The following is an 18,238-nucleotide window of genomic DNA, read 5'->3' as shown; positions in this document are numbered from 1 at the left end:
CATGAGAACCACTGGTAACACGACAGTGGGCATGCGGCGCGCGGGCTTGAGCTCCCGCGCCTGGCTCGCCTGCGCCGATTTGTACTATTCAGCTTTGCACTACAGTCCCAGCTAGCACTACGCAAAACAGCGGCGCCCGGCGCCCGGCGGCGGGGCTCGCGCCAGGCCAGCGGCAGGGGGCGAGCCAATCACAGACGGTACCAGAGGGCGCTGCGCGCTCAGCTCTTCCTCTCAAACACCGTCAGCTTGTCACGCACGGTGCCCTCGGAGATGGGCACGCGCGGCTTGGGGCGGCAGCGCGCGCCCGCCGCCACCGTCCGACCGCCGGTCAAACAGCTTGCGGCAGTCGGCCACCAGCCGCTCGGGCACCTGGGCCCGCTCGGCCCGCTCGAGCCGCTGACGCGCCCGCTCCAGGCTGAGCCGGTCGAGCGCGCGCTGCCGGCAGCCGAGGCTGTGGCGCAGCGCGCGCCCGCCGCCGCCGCTGCGCTCGAAGTACTCGACGATCTGGCGGATGTCCTTCTCGTAGTGGTCGGGCCGGCGCCGGTCGCGCTCCTCGCCATCGCAGCCCACGCTGCTGACGTCGTCCGACGAGTCGGTGTACACGGACGACGAGCGCTTGGCGAGCGCCGGCAGGCCGCGCGCCAGCTCCTCCTGGCTGTACTCGGAGAGCAGCGACGCCGGCGACAGGTCTGAGGCCGAGGCGCGCTCCGCCTCGCCCACGCTGAAGAAGCCCGACTCGCAGGAGCCGAGGCGGCGCAGCGCCGGCTGCTCGCTCACCACCAGCGCCGGCGGCGCGCGGGCCGGTGCCGCCGCCGCCGCCGCCGCGGCGTCCGCACACGGGGCTGGCCGGCAGGCTGAGGCAGGTGGCGCGCGGCGCGTCCGGCAGCGGTGAGGCGGCGGCGCCCGCCGGCCACGGAAGCTCCAGGCACGAGCTGAACAGCTCGCTCCGGTACTCCAGCACCTTGCGGCCGTGCCGGTACCGCTGCAGGCTGTTGAACGGGTTGGCCGTGTCGCCGGGCCGGTAGGCCGGGTCGCGCGCCGCCATGAACTGCGCCACGTCGCGCGGCGCGCGCAGCAGCGGCCGCGGCCGCAGCTCGCGCCGCCGCCACGGCCGCCGGTGCACGCGCGCCTTGTCGCTCGGCGAGCACGTCTCGGCCAGGATCAGCTGCGCCAGGGCGTCGTCAGAGAGCGAGCGCCGGTCTGCCGAAGGACGCGTTGGTCAGCGATACCATGACAACCGCGAACACATGCACTTGACATTGTGTGGCGCTACTGGAAACGGGGACTACAAACGGAGATACAACCTCACAGAGCACAGATTTGGTATGAAGTGGACACTTTGTGGACGATCCGACACAATCAACTTGTTTAAACTACGAATATACAAACCTGCCAATAGATGGCGCTAGTGCACAGCCACATCATAGGAGCGAACGCACACAATGCCCGAGTTGAAGGAGGGAGACTCATACTTCTGCCCGCAAAATATCATACCTAAGTACTTCAACGGAACCACACCGACGGCAGACAAGTAGGACATCACACAGCCCGTGGTCGCAAGATGAATTACAATGGCATTCAATGGAGCCGCACTGAAATACGAGAAGCTTTCGTTGTCGCTATGACGACATCGGAACAAACACCATAAATCAGCACAGCGACGAGGCTCGAGAATGAATGTCAGGCCGAAGACATCGGCATGCCGACAGGCGCCAGGCGTCTCACGAAGCGCGAGACTCCTACCTCGAAGACCGCCACCCAATGACAGCGACTGTGTGTGTTTACTCGGCTTCAGATATCGTCCATCAATCCGCCGTGCACCCAATCTCCGTATCAGACCACTCATACGGCCAGCGCCGAGTGATGCGTTTATCAGAAGATATCGGGCCACGCGCGCCGCGTCAGGCCGCTCGGACGCTCCCTCCCCTCCCCAGACCATCGAGGAGATATCTGCACACTTGGCCGAGGTCGCCGTGCCAGAGGCGGTACGAAGTGGACCATTGGCTGACCCCGGGACGGCATGAGCAGGGCACGAACGGTGCCCGGTGTACACTGCCCAGTGGGGAAGCACCAGCTATATGAGAAGGACACGGACGGTGCCCGGTGTACACTGCCCAGTGGTGAAGCACCGGCTACATGAGTAGGACACGGACGGTGCCCGGTGTACACTGCCCAGTGGCGAAGCACCGGCTACATGAGAAGGACACGGACGGTGCCCGGTGTACACTGCCCAGTGGCGAAGCACCGGCTACATGAGAAGGACACGGACGGTGCCCGGTGTACACTGCCCAGTGGCGAAGCACCGGCCACATGAGTAGGACACGGACGGTGCCCGGTGTACACTACCCAGTGGTGAAGCACCGGCTACATGAGAAGGACACGGACGGTGCCCGGTGTACACTACCCAATGGTGAAGCACCGGCTACATGAGAAGGACACGGACGGTGCCCGGTGTACACTACCCAGTGGTGAAGCACCGGCTACATGAGTAGGACACGGACGGTGCCCGGTGTACACTACCCAGTGATGAAGCACCGGCCACATGAGTAGGACACCGGCGGTGCCCGGTGTACGCTGCCCAGTGGTGAAGCACCGGCTACATGAGTAGGACACGGACGGTGCCCGGTGTACACTGCGCAGTGGTGAAGCACCGGCTACATGAGTAAGAAAACGGCACGGCCGAGGAGCGGAGGCCGTCGGCTATCGGAAGCAGCCGATATGCCGACAAGGAGGAAAGTACACCTGCATCCCGTCTGTGTCACCCGGGGAGTTTGCATGGGAGCCTGACAGCTCAACACTGATAGCTGGGCAGTCCGGCAACGCCTTGCACGTGGCCGGACTCCGCACTGCAGGCGCTACAATTCAGTGGCGTTTCGTTCGGGACGGAGTGGCGAATCCAAGGACAGGCAGATAGAGACTGTTTACCATTGTCCCGCTGTCGCCCTTCCTGACCAACAAGCGTGCAACCGAGCTCCAGGAACTCAAAGGGTCATCTTGCATGAGGTCATAATAACAATACGGGGCTGCACGCGGGTGGTGCTTGAAAGTTAATGCCGGCTCATACCCGACCGACCAAGTCGCAGCTGGCAGAGCGAGACTCAGTCCCGACGAGCAGAGCGAGACTCGGTCCCGATGAGCAGAGCGAGACCCAGCCCCGACGAGCAGAGCGAGACCCAGCCCCGACGAGCAGAGCGAGACCCAGCCCCGACGAGCAGAGCGAGGCCCAGTCCCGACGAGCAGAGCGAGATTCAGTCCTGACGAGCAGAGTGAGACCCAGTCCCGACGAGCAGAGCGAGGCCCAGTCCCGACGAGCAGAGCGAGACTCAGTCCCGACGGGCAGAGCGAGACTCAGTCCCGACGAGCAGAGCGAGGCCCAGTCCCGACGAGCAGAGCGAGGCCCAGTCCCGACGAGCAGAGCGAGGCCCAGTCCCGACGAGCAGAGCGAGACTCAGTCCCGACGGGCAGAGCGAGACTCAGTCCCGACGAGCAGAGCGAGGCCCAGTCCCGACGAGCAGAGCGAGGCCCAGTCCCGACGAGCTGACTACCTCCGTCGACCGGGACCCCTAAGACCACCAATGAGGAGAACAACAATAAGTGACGAGCGTGGAGTAAAACCCACAGCAGACTGCCGCAGCCTGGGCCAGCAGCGAGGGGCCCTAGCCACAGAGCTGAACAGTCTCTCAGTCTCTTAGTCTCTCATCAGTCTCAGAACCAGAGACGATGTGCCCGCGGGGGGACGGGGCGCAGCATGAAGGGCACGGGTGTCGTGTGTCGGTGACGTACACAGCTGCCGGTCGTTGGTGGGCAGGACGGGCGGCGCGGCGCCGGTCGCCTGCGCGCGCAGCGCCGCCAGCAGGGTCTCCAGGCGGTGCACGAGCTCGCCGAACGACGGCCGGCTGCTGGCCGCGTGCTGCAAAAGACGGGGCGGCGGACGTCAGGCGAGATGAAACGGCGCGGCAGCGCCCGTCGGCGCGAGCGGCTGACACGGACGAGGCAACGAAGGTCAAAAGGGCTGGCACACTAGTCCCAACACAACCAAGGTGGCCTCCTTGCGGAATGACTTGCGCCAGTCGGGGATTTCTTACGTCAGTACAGACGGGACTGCCATTTGACGGGAAAAAGGCGAATCTCATCGCATGATTTACGGTACAATAGAACACCAGGGACGCCCCATAAACAATTCAGAAGCCTCAGACGCCACACCATACGCTTCTCCGCGTTGAGGTATACGAGCCTCGGCGCAGCTCATCACGAGATAGCGCGCGATACGGGCTAGCCTCCACGTCAGGGGATGACGAGCCGGCCGTCCCGATCCCTACATATCCGGCCGACCGCCTGCCGTGCGGGGTTCCGCGGCAGTCGACCGGTGTTTAGTTTGGACGCCCCCGGGCTGGGCCGTCGGTAGAGTCGTGGGCCCGCTCCCCTTGCGGTGGCACGGCGCCAGAGCTCGGGTCCAAACTGGCCACGGCAGCGTTTACAGTCGGCGGGCGGCGCGGCCACTGGCCCGAACCGCCGCTGATCGTGAGGCAGAATGGTTGCCGGCGTAAGTAGTTTGTCCGGTAGCGCCCCGAACCGCCCACGTGGTGTGCCGGGTCACCTCCCCACAGCGGTCGCGCCGGCAGCCACCATCCACCACACCCGTAACGCCAGTTAATCCGACTAGCTAACCTCACGCCACCGGGGCCATGCGGGCGCCTGACAGGCTGCTGCGGCAGGGACAGGATCGTCTTTAAATTGCAAAGCCATATGCGTGGACAGAGTTTGTACTACTGAGTTTGTGGCGCGGCACCGGAGGGCAACATGCGCCAACGTGGATGGGCGCGGCCGGTGTGGCACGGGAGGGGAGTAAGCGTTCACACGCACGTGAAGATGGGGCTGCACGGGGCTAAGTAGACAACGACAATGACAACATCCCAAGGCGACTAATCATCTCAGAGTTAACAAATCATTACTCGCTTTCGCAATGATTAACGACGACAACGGGAGCTTTAATGATGATCGTCCCTCCGCTGGTCGAAGTAAGGAGCTTCTCATCTGGTCAGAGGGGCTATTGATCAGACAGACAGACAGGCTGACTCACTGGACGGCCAGCTCAGTCAGCAGAAGACATGCACGCTGGCCAGACAGCCCGACAACAGCAGCCCCACACACGGCTCAGACCACACAGACCATTCAAATGATCAGTCAACAATGAGACAAAGGCAGCTCTAAATGACCGATCAAACCCGCTCATACTCGCCCACCTTAAACTGACCACAGAGACCGTTCAGAATGAGCACAGAGCCGACCCAAGCTCTTCCCACGGCTCAGACTGTCCAAACAGCTGGCTCAGACAGTTCGCCCAGCTGGCGGCAGACTGACCAGGCAGCAGGTGAAGGCGATCAGCAGCAGTTCGAGCAGGCAGTCCGCCGGGCAGAGGCCGGCGAAGGCCAGGTAGTCGACGCCGAAGGACGGCGTGCGCAGCAGGACGTCCGGGTCGGCCGACAGGCGACCGATCATCTCCAGCAGGATGACGCCGAAGCTGAACACGTCCGCCCGCTGGTTGTACGGCCGGTTGGTGATGCACTCGGGCGCCATCCACCAGAAGGAGCCGACCGTGCTCAGGCGGCTCGGCAGTCTGCCCGGCGATGGGGAAAGCGGTCAGAGCCGGCGGACGAGCGTCGACAGACGGGGGCGCGGGCGCCGGAAGCAGGCACGACACGGGGCCGCGACGGTGGGATCGTCACCGGAAGGCCCGGCGACGGCGCCACCGGCCCTCCATCCATCAGCATCAGGCCTCAGTGTGAGTCGCAACTCCCGAGACGTGTTTACAGCAGGCCGGCGCCGGAGGGGCGCGGGCTGTAATCCCCAGAGCAGTGTCTCACTCCCTTCCGGCGTGCCAGACAACAAGCCCTGGAGCTAGGCCGCACTGCAACACGCCTCCGTCTCCTGGCCGGCACACCGGGCCAGTGACGGGGCAGACGTGACGAACGGCCTCCACGCTCTCGATGAGAATAGCTCTCTCAATAAGGTCCCCACCATCAGGAGGGGGGCTGGGTCACCGAGCGGCGGGCAGGACTTGGCCATCAGGACCAGAGAGCGGGCCAGTGAACGACCGACAGCCCCGCGCGATCGGGACAGGCTGGGCCGCGCCGCAGAGCGGCCGGCACGGTCCGAGCCGGCCCGTTGTCGCATGCTCGGACCACCGCGGACACTATCTCGCACCTGGCAAACGCCGTGTCATCGTCACAGGACCGGGGCCCGCTCCCCGCAGTGACTCACACACGGCCGCCGGGCCAAGGTCCCCGGAGGAGGGGGAAGGGGGCTCTGGATGTGTGGTCGGCACGGGCCGACGGGCGCCAGCCGTCCGCCGCCGCTTGGCATCGGCGGAGGCGCAGCGAGACGAAAGGTCACGAGACACAACCCTGGCACGCCGCCAGGTGGCAGGCGTCGGCGGACAGGCTGCCGCAGATCTGCATCCGCATACGCCTGGTGTTGATGCCGCAAGCGCGGCGTTTACACGCACAGGCGGTGACGTGCGTGACACGCATGAAATGGTCGAGCCAAGAGCAGGTTGAAGAGAAAAACTATGCTCTAATGCGCAAAGGAACGGATAAAGATCAGGCTCAGATCAAATAATCTGACCTATGCATTTAAAGCATACGCTGCCAGTCAACATTTGCTTGGGGGAACGTTCGAGTAAGATGGTGCAAAGGTGCAATTCACGCTAAACACGAAAGATGCCTGTCACCGAGTTTGTTTTGGCACGGAGACCCCCTCATCACCCACAAGAAACGGCTCGTGTTCGCGGCAGTTCCCCCCCGACTTTTGAGTCATGATGGCGGGCTGGATGGCCGTCATCCACGAGCGCGATGATGACCGACCGATTACAAGTTTTGTCTTGGACCCTCGACAACACATCCAACCGCGTTATTGCGCTCATTTGTGGCGGCAGCGGATGATCATCACCAAGCTTTTAATGTGAACGATGCAGAGCGTTCGTAGACAACGAGGCTTGGGAATGACGATACTTTTCCATCGGTCGTTCACGCCAGCCTGCCCCGGTGGATGATGCAAGATCTTGGCACTAAGTGGAACCGCTATGGATTTTACAACTTCCACGTAGTCGTTTCACGGGCCAGGGCACGTGACGAAGAACTCGAGAAAATAAACACAGCACCCCTGAAGTTCGCGCGCCGGCACGGCAATCAATATTTCAGACAAATTCGGTCTGGAAATATCACGCCAGAGAAGCGCTGTCCGCCAACTGCACACAATGAGGAGAAGGGAGCCGGCGCCCGAGTTCGCTCTAAAGAAACACAGATATCGTGCGCCCCTGCCTCGCCACTGCCCGCGGTCCATCGAGTAAGCCGGTCGATGACGTGGTGCTAGTTGGAGGCGTTTAAAACGGGCGATTCATGTTCTGGTACAATCAGCAGCATACAGGGACTTACGGACCCCCCCCCGCGCAACAGGACACGGTTCGTGACGCACCCTGCCTGTCACAACAAGCGGTCAGCTGCCGGACGCGTCACTTCCGCCGCCGGTCAGATCGCTGACGATGTATCGCGCTGAAGGCACGGAGGCGCTCCCTGTGAGTCCGACTGCTCCCTCAGCGCCGAGGGCACGGCAGCGCTCCCTACCAACCCGGCTGCTCGGTCAGCGCCGGGGGCACGGCAGCGTTCCCTGCCAACCCGGCTGCTCCCTCAGCGCTGAAGGCACGGCGGCGCTCCCTGTGAGCCCGGCTTCTCCTTCAGCGCCGAGGGCACGGCAGCGTTCCCTGCAAACCCGGCTGCTCCGTCAGCGCCGAGGGCACGGCAGCACTCCCTGTGAGTCCGGCCGTGCCATCAGCGGGCTAGTCTGTCTGTGGCCGGCGGGCGAGCGTGCCGGAGGCGGAGCTCACCGCTCGGAGCGCTATACACGGCGTCCGATATGGATTACCAGAGCCCATCGAGGAAAAGGTGAGACGTCTCCGAAGTCGGCCTGCCGTGGGTCTGGCACTCGGCCAGCCCGAGATGATTGCTCTCAGATGGGGCGTCATCGCCGCGATGCTTACCGCCGGCGGCGAGTCCTCACTCGGCGGGTGTGGTACTTAAGGGGGCTGGTCCGCCACTCTCAGGGAGGTGCGGGGTACTTACAACACAGCAGACGGGGAAATTTGGACGGCGGCCTGGAGACGCAGACACTCAGTGCCACACCAGTCATTGGTCGCGTTTCGGGCAGAGCGCCGGACGACCTCGCTATACTCACAGCGGGTCGGGGATGCGGGCTGCCAGCCCGAAGTCGCCGACGACGGCCGTCATCGAGCCGTCCTCGATGCGCCGCACCAGCACGTTCTGAAACAGCCGGCCACCACGTCACGAGCGCGGCCCGGCCGCCACACGGCCGCATCCTTCCAGCACCGACAGCGCAATGGCCAAGCCCTGGACCATTGTGATGATGGCATCTCAACGCGATGTACCATTTGACGGCCGCATATCTCCGGGCTCTACCGTCGCCTCTCGGATGAGCGTGCAGCTGTAACGCTCGAGCTCGGGCGTTGTCAATCAAACATAAAGCAGGTCCATCCCGCGTCTTGCCAAAAATATTCGGCAGCGATACGAGCGACCACATGACCATTGTCGACAGCATAGTAGCGTACGCCTGAGGACCGCCGACTGAGAGAGCGCGCACAACCCCACGGCTGGCAGCGCCCGTGCTTCATCGGTCACGACACTCTCCGCGAGAGTCACCGCAGGCCCTCGCATAAGTGGCGGCCTCCTTCACACGTCCCGCCTGAGCCCGTCGCCGGCTCCCAGAGCCATCTCGGGTCACGAGTGCGGCCGCCGCGAGTCACGGCCGACGCCGGCCGGCGCGCTCCCCGCCGCGGCCCGCCATTGTCTGCACGTCTGGGCGACCGGGCCGGCGACCTGCCGGACCCGCCGGGCCGGGCGCGCTCCGGGCGGCGGCGGACACGGCGGGCGCGGCAGCACGCAGTCCGTGACCTCTCTCCGGACCAGCGACGCTATTCGCTGGCTAACGGCCACCGGCTGTCTTCAGTGAACGAGATGTCCCGAACACGACCGCCGCATCAGGTGCACGTGATACATCAACTTGAGGTCCGCTGAGATGCTCCGGGATTTATCTCGGACTGAAGTGGCCGGATCCCGGCCGGGCCGCCGACGAAGGTCACAGTCTATCTTATCAAACTGGGCAGTCTGCGCGACACAAACCTGCCGACTAACGCAGGTATTCCGTTATCAATTGCAACCCGCATCAGGCTCTGAACAACACCTGCTCTTATCATCGCGATTCCAACCATCCCAAACAGATGCCGTCATCCGGTCGCTGACCGCCGCCGCCCCAAACACACGGCGCTGGACCGCGCCGCGGACTGCCAAACCAGCACGGCACAAGTGGCGCCCGACTCTGACGGTCGGTCGGTCGGGCGGGCGGGTGGACCGGACCGGCGTCGGCGGCAGGCCGGCCGGCCCGGGGCTCACCTTGCTGGTGAGGTCGCGGTGGAAGACCTGACGACTGTGCAGGTAGTGCAGCGCCTGCGCCATGTCTAGCGCCAGCGCCGTGCGGCAGCGCCAGCCCAGCGACTCCGGCGACTGCACCAGCTGCTCCAAGCTGCCGCCGTTGATGTACTGAAACGGAGCCGAAACTCAGGCGCGTCGCGCCAGGTGCGTGCCTGCGTGTGTGCTGGTGCCCGGAGCGGGGCACCCATCACCCCACACCAGTCGCGTATTTAACAGGGCATGTACGAACGCGATGGTGGCGTGTTAGAAATGTCATGCCGTGTGTCTACTGATAAGTAAAACTCCGAGGATGTGAACAAAGCACATTATTGGGGCCCCAAATCGTCATGCCGCCATTGTACGACAATAATGGCACATGAAACGATCAATTAAACTGATCCGTGTGCACGTGCCATACACCGAATAGTGTCAATGGCGTCCGCCGCTCCCATGAGCCCGGACACTGGCGCGATTACAAAGGCACGACATACCGATACAGCGAGTCTCACATAAACAGAACTGATTTACCGTATCTTGATGATGACAATCTCTCCACCCGGTCCGGGGACATAAACAGCTCCACATGGTGTAACGCCATCATGGCCCACAACGAACGCTGGTTTACGCAACCAACGTAGATTCTCGACTATCAACCACAAATCACGACCAGCCTAAAACCGGTTGTACCTGAACGCTGCGCTTATGAAACCGCCTAAAGGTCGTCACAATTCCACACCGCCGCGCCGCGATACGCCGCGCCGCCGCGTATGCAGAGCGCAGTGAGCCGGATACGCCGACACGTCTGCAGGCGCCACCGCTCTGCTGCAGCAAGCAGGAGACCGGCGTTCTGCTCGGACTTTACGAAAACACTCGAGCGTCAACCGCAGTCATTCATCGGCCGCATAAATCAGTGACAGGCGAGATCTACGTCGCATGAAAGAGGTAGGGAAAGGGCGGAGAGAAGCCAGCCGGAATGTCCGGCACTGCGAGGCTGGGGGCGACGGTCTCTGAATGGGAGAAAGGGCTCCTCCACTCGAACCTTCTGTCGTTCTCTCGGTCAAGGATCATAAGTCAAGGGTCAGCCCGCAACAGCTCCACGCTTTGGACACCACTCCTGCCCCGACGTTCCAGCAGCCATCGCCTCCCAGCACAATTGCCTCTAAGCAGCTATACGCTGCAGGCATCCTCTCCAAAGAAGACGTCGTTGGCGTTGATGATGGGGGCGATGGCCAAGGACGACATGCTAGCGGTCTGCGATGCACCAGCAGACCTATGCTTTCGCTACAGCCGTCCACAATAATGCGAAGCCCTGTCGGGTGGGCGGCCGCCTCCCTTGAGAAAATCGCTATTCACGGAAACAGTGGAAGCCATTGTAACGCAACTGTCGCCCACTCATGCTTCGTTAAAAGAATTCGGAATAATTCACGGCACGGAACAAAGGAGCTGCCTCCTCGGCATTCAGCGAGCGGACATGCGCTGGATGCCAGGGCGAGTCACAAACAGACAAGGGAAACTGGATACAGGGGAGACGGCGGGAGGAAATCACGGGGATGATGTATAAAACAAGAATGCCTGCAAAAGCAATCGTGGAAACGGCCTCTGAAGAATGCTTTAAGGACAGGGTAGGGGCGGAGGCAGAGGCAACTGCAGAGGCAGAGGCAGAGACAGAGGCGGAAGCAGCGGCAGAGACAGAGGTAGAGGCAGAGGCAGAGGCAGAGTGCCCACCAGCCGCTGGGCGCTGCTCTCCTTCCGTGTCAGGCAGACAGCCGGCACGCCAACGCACAGTGCGCGCGCGAGGCACGCCCGGAATGGCGGCGTCGTCTGGGGTGCGTGAGCGGCGCTGGGCGGCCGGCTGGCCCGACAGATGCCGGCGAAAGCCCGCCGTAGAAAGGCCGCCAGCCGGAGCGATCGGCGCTGGCCCAGCCCGGCGCAACGGCAGCCGATCCGATCGCGATAGCCGCAGCGTGCCGGGCCGAAAGTAAAAGCGCGACGTGGCCGATGCACTGGCTGCACGCGCGCGTCACGGCCGGCCGGGCGGGCAAGCACGCGTGCCGGGCCGCGATCACGGCGCCGGCGCCGGCCGCTGATCAGGCTCCGACGGAGCGTGACCTGGTGCGCGGCGACCCTAAACCGCCACCGCCGCCGCCACCGCCGCCGCCGGCGCGGGCCCCGACCCCGGCCGGTGGCGGCGGCACCTGAGGCAGCGCCCCGGGCGGCGCCCGCGGCTCGGCCGCCGGAGAAAGTTGTCGCGCGTGTCGGGGGGGGGGGGGGGGGAGGGGGGCCGTGACTGGCGCGGGCCTGCGGGCCGGGCGAGGTCACACATGTCACCCGGCCGCCGCGGGCCGTCGTCAGCCGGCGGCCGGAAGCGTCCCGAGCCGTGACATCACCGTCACAACACGGCCCAGAGACGCGCCACGACAGGACACGGCAGGACGGCCAGCGGTCCCGGCGGGACAGTGGCGCCGCTCCAACTGCGCCAGCCGCGCCGGCGGCGGTCCGCCCAGCGTGCGCGCGGCGGGGGCGTTTGTTTGCCGCGCCGGCGGACGGGCAGCGGCGATGGACAGCGGCGGGCGGCGCACGGCAGTCGCTCCCACCGCCGCCGACAGTGGACACACTTTCATCCCGCTAATGGGCGCCGCACATCTGGCACCGCCCGGCGGCCTAGGTTTTTACCCCGTGCCGAGTTGGCGGCGGAAAGGAGGACATCGAACGGCCCGTGGACAGGCGGCCGGTCAGTCACCGCCACCGCAGGGGCTACTGCGTCACGGCCGGCCGACGGCGCACGGCTAACCAACCGACGCCGCCGGCGCACCGCCCACACTGCGCCCACACACACATACCGCCGGTAAGGGCCGGGCCAGCGCGCGGCTCGTCGTCACGCTTTGAGACGTGACGGGTGACAGACGCGGCCGTATCTGCCGGCCGATCGCCGTCCGCCGTCCGCCGTCCGCCGCCGCCCTCTCGCCGGGCAGCGTTTTTGACGGCCATCAGCCGCGCCACGCACGCAGCCGCTATAAAACCGATCTCTCCGCACCACGCCAAGGCCGTTAAACGCACATGAAGCGCGAGTATATCGGCCACAACGGCCCGGCCCCAGCCGCGCACCGGCCCCAGCGTCGGGGGCTGGCGACGCTGGGAGTCGGGCCAAGCGCAGGCGCGTGCCGGGCGGCGGCAGGTGCCCCCCCCCCCCCCCGCAGCCGACCTTGCCCCGATCTCGGCTCGACCCGACCGGGGCGGAGGCCGTGCCGTATCAGGAAGACGCGCCGCCGCCCGCTACATGAATGCATGGAGCGAGGCCGCCGTGCACAGCAGCTACTTAGCCAGAACAATGTGCACTGTGCTGGCGCCGGCTGGGACAGAGCAAGCGCGCTGCACTTACGGAAGCACGGCACGGCGCCGCGAGCCCAGCGCATCGGGACATGTGTAGACCCCTCGGCGGCGGGCCGCGCCGCACTGTCGGCGCACAATACGCAATCAGCGCAATCTGGTCATGCGAACAAGGCGGACATGCCCGGCTGGCCAATTCACCCGCAAAAAAACGGCCGAGGAGCGTCATCCAGCAGGGCAGAACGGAAGTCTGTCAAGTGCTTGAGGCCGAGACGGCGGCGGTGCCTGGGGCTGAGACGGCGGTGCGCGGCCACACGCCCCGTTCCGGTGGCCGGCGCGTGTTCGCGGCGCGCTCCCTTTCCCGTCCTATTTGAGCCTGCGCGTTCCCGTGGCCGGCGGCCGGATGACGCAAGCCGGCCCGACAGACCAACACCCCGATCGGTGACAGACGACAGCGGCTCCCGGCCGGCGGTGAAAGGTGACCGTCGCGGCGCCGCTCGACGGCGGCCGGGACGCCATCCCCGCGACACGTCTCCGAGGGACGCGCGGCGCCACTCTCCGGCGGGGCGCGCGAGGCCGGGGCCGGCGGGCGCCAGCCAGGCGTGCGGCGTCGCCCGGCGGCCGGCCGGTCGTGGGAGAGCTGTCGAACGTGACGGCGGGGGCGGGGACCGGCGCTGCCAGCCAGCCCGGCACACCGGCCGGCCGTCGGCGAGAGCAGGAAGGCCGGAGAAGTCGGCCGCGGCGCCGGCGATTGTCGCCGCCGGCCGGCACGCACGCGTCGGCCGCCGCGCGAAATTGGCGTCAATGAGGAAGTCTTGCCGCCGGCCGGCCGGCCGGCGGCGTGTCGTGAGGCGTGACGGACGTCGGAGGGGGGACGTGACGGCGCCGGGCCCAACTGGGCCGCCGGCCGGCAGACAACCGACGGCGCCGCGTGGTCAGGCAGACCTCGGCCCGCGACAGATGGCGCAGAAGAAACGCTCCAAGTCGGACGTGAGACCGCGAATACGCACTGCTCTCGCCATTACAGGGAAAGTGCACGCAGCATGTACGCTTCAAGACAGCTGTATGGACATCACCTGCTGCACCACCTACAGACTGAAACGGAGTTCGCGATAAAACAAAAGGAGCACGGGTTTACAATGAGATATGAAACCGCCGTCCCACAAGTGTGCTACCAGAGTTGTGTGACATGGCTTACAAGTCACAACGAACCTGAGAAGGCACGCTGCAGCCGACGAAGCCGTCCACTGCATCGGCAAACACAAGTGTCTGTACGTCACAGCGTTGATAACATCACGGATGCGAGCGTTCCGCGCTCATATCGCGCTGCGCAGAACACGGTGGATTCGAACGCAGGACCAACGGCACGGCCGGCGGTCGAGCGTGGCTGACGTGCGGGACATGAGTCAGCGGCCGCCGCCGGGTGCACCGCCGCACCTCGCACTGCCGTCAGCCCCGACCGCGCCCGGCCGATCGCAGGAGCCGTCCCCGCGGACCGCCGCACCTCCCACCGCCGTCAGCCCCGACCGCACCCGGCCGATCGCAGGAGCCGTCCCCGCGGACCGCCGCACCTCCCACCGCCGTCAGCCCCGGCCGCACCCGGCCGAACGCGGGAGCCGTCCCCGCGGACCGCCGCACCTCCCACCGCCGTCAGCCCCGACCGCACCCGGCCGATCGCAGGAGCCGTCCCCGCGGACCGCCGCACCTCCCACCGCCGTCAGCCCCGACCGCACCCGGCCGATCGCAGGAGCCGTCCCCGCGGACCGCCGCACCTCCCACCGCCGTCAGTTCCGGCCGCACCCGGCCGATCGCAGGAGCCGTCCCCGCGGACCGCCGCACCTCCCACCGCCGTCAGCCCCGACCGCACCCGGCCAAACGCGGGAGCCGTCCCCGCGGACCGCCGCGCCGGAAACGGCGCACACTGAGGCGCACCGGACCGGTGTGTTGACAGGGCTCTGAGCAATCCATTCCGCATTGGGAATTCCCCGCACAGCGACCGCCGCGGCGCTGGGACGCCGACCTCCAAGAACAGCCCGGCTCTGCTGGCACCTCGTCCGACCCAGCGAGCCTGTGCTGGCGGAGGAAGCGGAGGTCGGTCGGGACACGGCACCGGCCCCCGCTCCGCGTGCAGTCGGGGGACGGCGGCGGCTCGGGGCAGCTCGCGACGTCCGGTGACGGCCCGCCGCCAGCCGGGCAGCCTCCGCGCGCACGCCACCGCGCGACGGTGCCTGCCGCTGGCCGCGGACAGCGTGACGGGCGCGACCCCTCGGTGGCCACCGCCGGCCGACCGACTCCGGGCGCCGGCCCCGGCACGCCGGCGCGTGGCGCTGATGAATGACTGGGCCGCCCAGATTGCGCCAGGCGACGACGCGGTGGCGGCGGCGGCCGGGCTGCGGCCGCATCACGTTACGGTCCAGCGACACCGTGCTCACGACACCCCCATCCCCGGCCCCGCCGCGCTGCGTGGGCACCGGGAAGCCCCCGTCTCGCGGCGCTAGCCTGTCACGGCGCTCTTGCACGGGGTTGTTGGCACATATCAGCACCAATCAACCCCCCAAATGACAGCCGTCGGATTCACAGCTAGGCAATAGGTGGTCTCGGAGCTCAATTTTGATTCTCTCAGCCGGAACAACCCGGTGAAAGGAAACACAGCTGCAACTGAGGTTCACGAACTCCACTCGTACACGGAGGCACACCGAGAAACGGCTATTACACGCCCCTTTCTTCAACCCTGACCTCGCCGCGTTCCGTGCCAGCGCGCTGTTCCAGCTCCCGTCGTGAGCCACTCCGTGCACCCTGTCAGTGGGTGCGCCCCGCCTTCCCAGCGCCGACCGGCGCGGGTCGCCGGCCTCGCCGTGTCACTCACCTCGGTCAGCGCGTGCAGCTGTCCCTCGTGCACGCACACGCCCATAAACCTGCGGCAGAGGACAGAGTGTCAGGGCGCGGGCCGGCTCGACACGGCGCGTGCTGCTCGGCGCCGTCACCAGCGCGGAGCGTCACCGCCGACGCCGCCGGCCGGCTCCAGGCGACCGATAGCACCGGTTTAAGTCGATAGACGCCACCTAACAGCACCCCTAGCCGCCTGCTGTGAGGTAGCGTTTCGTCAAATATCCGTCCCACTGCTGGGGGTAAGTTTCATTTTCACGGTGCGACGAGCACCGCGTCGCAGAACCATACTCTAAAACGCTGACGGGTACGTTAACGCGACCAGCCTCTTCGTCGGACAGGGCCATACGTCCTCTAGAGAGGACAGGCGCGGAGGGGGCGTGGCAGGGCGCCCGGGACCGTCGGCGTGCCTGCCGGGGGAGCTCGGCGTGCCAACGGCGCAGAAGGCGGCCGGCGTTGCCGGGCCGGCGGGGTGCCGGGCTCGCGGCCCGCGCCAGCGCCGGCCGCGCCGCCCCGACTGCCAGCTGGGGCCCCGGACGGCGCTCCGGCGGCGGCGGCGGCGGCCAGCAGCCGGCCGTCAAGCCACGGGCGCATCGAGATAGGCGCACCCGCTACGCCCGTTACCCGTTCTCGGCTGCCACGTCCGCGACCCGTCAGATGCCTAGCACACGGGGCAACCTTCACAGTGTGTGTTTATGTAGGTGCGTGTGCGTGCGTGCGTGCGAGAGAGGGGGAGAGAGGGCGAGAGAGAGAGAGGGAGAAAGAGAGAGAAAGACCGAGAGAAAGAGACAGAGACTGAGAGAGACAGAGAGAGCGTATAAGAACTACAGCACTCCGACCAGTGTCTCTTCAGATGGACGCACGGGTCGCCGAGTCGCTGTGAGAGCGCGCACGAGTCGTCAGGCCGGGTTGACCCCTCGCCCTCAAACCACCCCCGCCGAGTCCCTAAACGGCGCTATCCATTAGAAAGGCCCACCGACAATGACGTCCGCCATTAGCCGGAACAGCAGTATCTACTTTAAGCGCGGCCCGGCCGGCCGGCCACGTTACGTCGCGGCCGCGGTTACGCCAACAATGGTGTCAGCGCGGGCGCGTTTCCGTGCCTCGCTGCGCTCGCGCGCCACCGGGGCGATTTGGACGGGAGCGCGCGCCGCCCGTTTCCAGGGCGGCAGCGGCGGCGGCGGCGGCCGCGCTGGCGTCGGACCAGCGGTACAGCCGTTGGGCCTCGTCGGTCGGCTGTCAGCCGGCGCTGGCATGCGCCGCGCCGGGCCTTCCCATGAGAGCGGGGGGGGGGGACTGGTTATTACCTGCCACCTGGCCGGCAAGCCGGACGGCGGCGGCGCGGGGGGCGTCCGCGGGTGGCCGGCCGCGCCGCCGCCGCCGCCGGTGGCCGGCAGGCGCCGCTGCCACCCTGAGCGGCGACGGTGCGGCCGCGGCCGTGCGCCCTGCGCTAGGGTGGGACGGCACGTACGAGGGGGCCACGAGACGGGGGGGTCCTGCCCACGATCGTAGCCAGGCTAGCAGACCAGACCAAGGCCAGGGACCGCGACTCGCCGCTCCATTCACGCAGCAGCCACGCTTTCAAACCGAACGCTTACGGTGTAAGGAGCCGGTCCGGCTGGTTTCCTTATGTTGAGTTTTAAACCAATTCCGATCGTCTGGCATCCATCCAACAGCTATCCGTCAACAGCTCGGGTGATCACTTCCACTCGCACCCGTGACTGCTTGCTCAAGCCCTTGGCAAGTTCTTCCAATTAGCCTCGTGTTCGCTCAGCAGTTCACCAATCCCCGAGCGGATCGGCGGCGTCGGCGCCCGGGACCCTGCCAGCCAGGCGCGACAGGCGCGAGCCACTCGGCCGCCGCCGCCGGAACAACGCCCGCCGACAAAACACTCGGCCGCCTCGCGGCTGTGCCCCGCGCCGACGGTCACCCGGCCGTGTTTGCGATCGTGTCGTCTAAGCGGCGGCGGCGGCGGCGGCCCAGACGCTGACGCAGCGGCGCCGCCGCCGCCGCCGGCAGTCCTATCGCCGGCCGCGTCCCGGAGCGTGACCGTGTCGTCACCGTGCCGTCACCCGTGCGTCCGCCAGCACGCGGCGATGTCACCGCCCGTGTCGCGTCGCGCCGCGGCGCCGCCGCCCGGCCCGGCTCGGCGCCCGGGACGGCTCACCGTCGACGGCAGGACTCGCTGCGCCGCCCGGGGACGGGGCAAGGGACTCAAAGGTCACGGTCTCCAGCACTGTATTAGTGGACCACTTGAACCAGCGGCCTGTGGTGTGGGGCGCACGCCACCTGTGTCACAGCTGCGTCCCGGGCGGGTTCAGTGTGATGCAGCGCGCCCACAATCAGCCGAGCCGTCCGCCTGCGTTACATACCCGCCCGCCCGCCACATGCAGCCAGCAGCACGACGTGTCACTGGTCGTCGGGCATCGCGCCGGAAGCCGCCCCGTTTTGTCAAGGCCGGCGCGAGGGCGGGCCCGGCTGGCCACCGGCGCCGCCCAGCCGCCAGCTGGTGCTCGTCTCTCCTCACGCGGCGCGACGGCGTGCCG

At 66.4% G+C, this 18,238-nt stretch overlaps 1 protein-coding gene across 1 annotated transcript in view; it reads right to left on the bottom strand.

Moving 5' to 3' along the window:
• Positions 1–218: 218 nt before the first annotated feature.
• Positions 219–18,238, bottom strand: part of LOC119089860 (dual specificity testis-specific protein kinase 2) — a 32,448-nt gene continuing 14,428 nt past the window's right edge. The window contains exons 4-11 of the mRNA XM_037212667.1: positions 15,673–15,721; positions 9,462–9,608; positions 8,230–8,315; positions 5,362–5,617; positions 3,784–3,910; positions 869–1,200; positions 470–765; positions 219–336 (exon numbers count right to left, since the gene is read on the bottom strand). Of these exons, the coding sequence (XP_037068562.1) occupies positions 219–336; positions 470–765; positions 869–1,200; positions 3,784–3,910; positions 5,362–5,617; positions 8,230–8,315; positions 9,462–9,608; positions 15,673–15,721 (1,411 nt within the window). The remainder of the gene's footprint in view (positions 337–469; positions 766–868; positions 1,201–3,783; positions 3,911–5,361; positions 5,618–8,229; positions 8,316–9,461; positions 9,609–15,672; positions 15,722–18,238) is intronic.

This window comes from Pollicipes pollicipes, unplaced genomic scaffold, assembly GCF_011947565.3.
Source record: "Pollicipes pollicipes isolate AB1234 unplaced genomic scaffold, Ppol_2.1 Scaffold_3087;HRSCAF=3621_pilon_pilon_pilon, whole genome shotgun sequence".
Classification (NCBI taxonomy): Eukaryota; Metazoa; Arthropoda; class Thecostraca; order Pollicipedomorpha; family Pollicipedidae; genus Pollicipes; species Pollicipes pollicipes.
The sequence above is the reverse complement of the archived record's forward strand: the minus strand, read 5'-3'. Positions and strand labels throughout refer to the sequence as shown.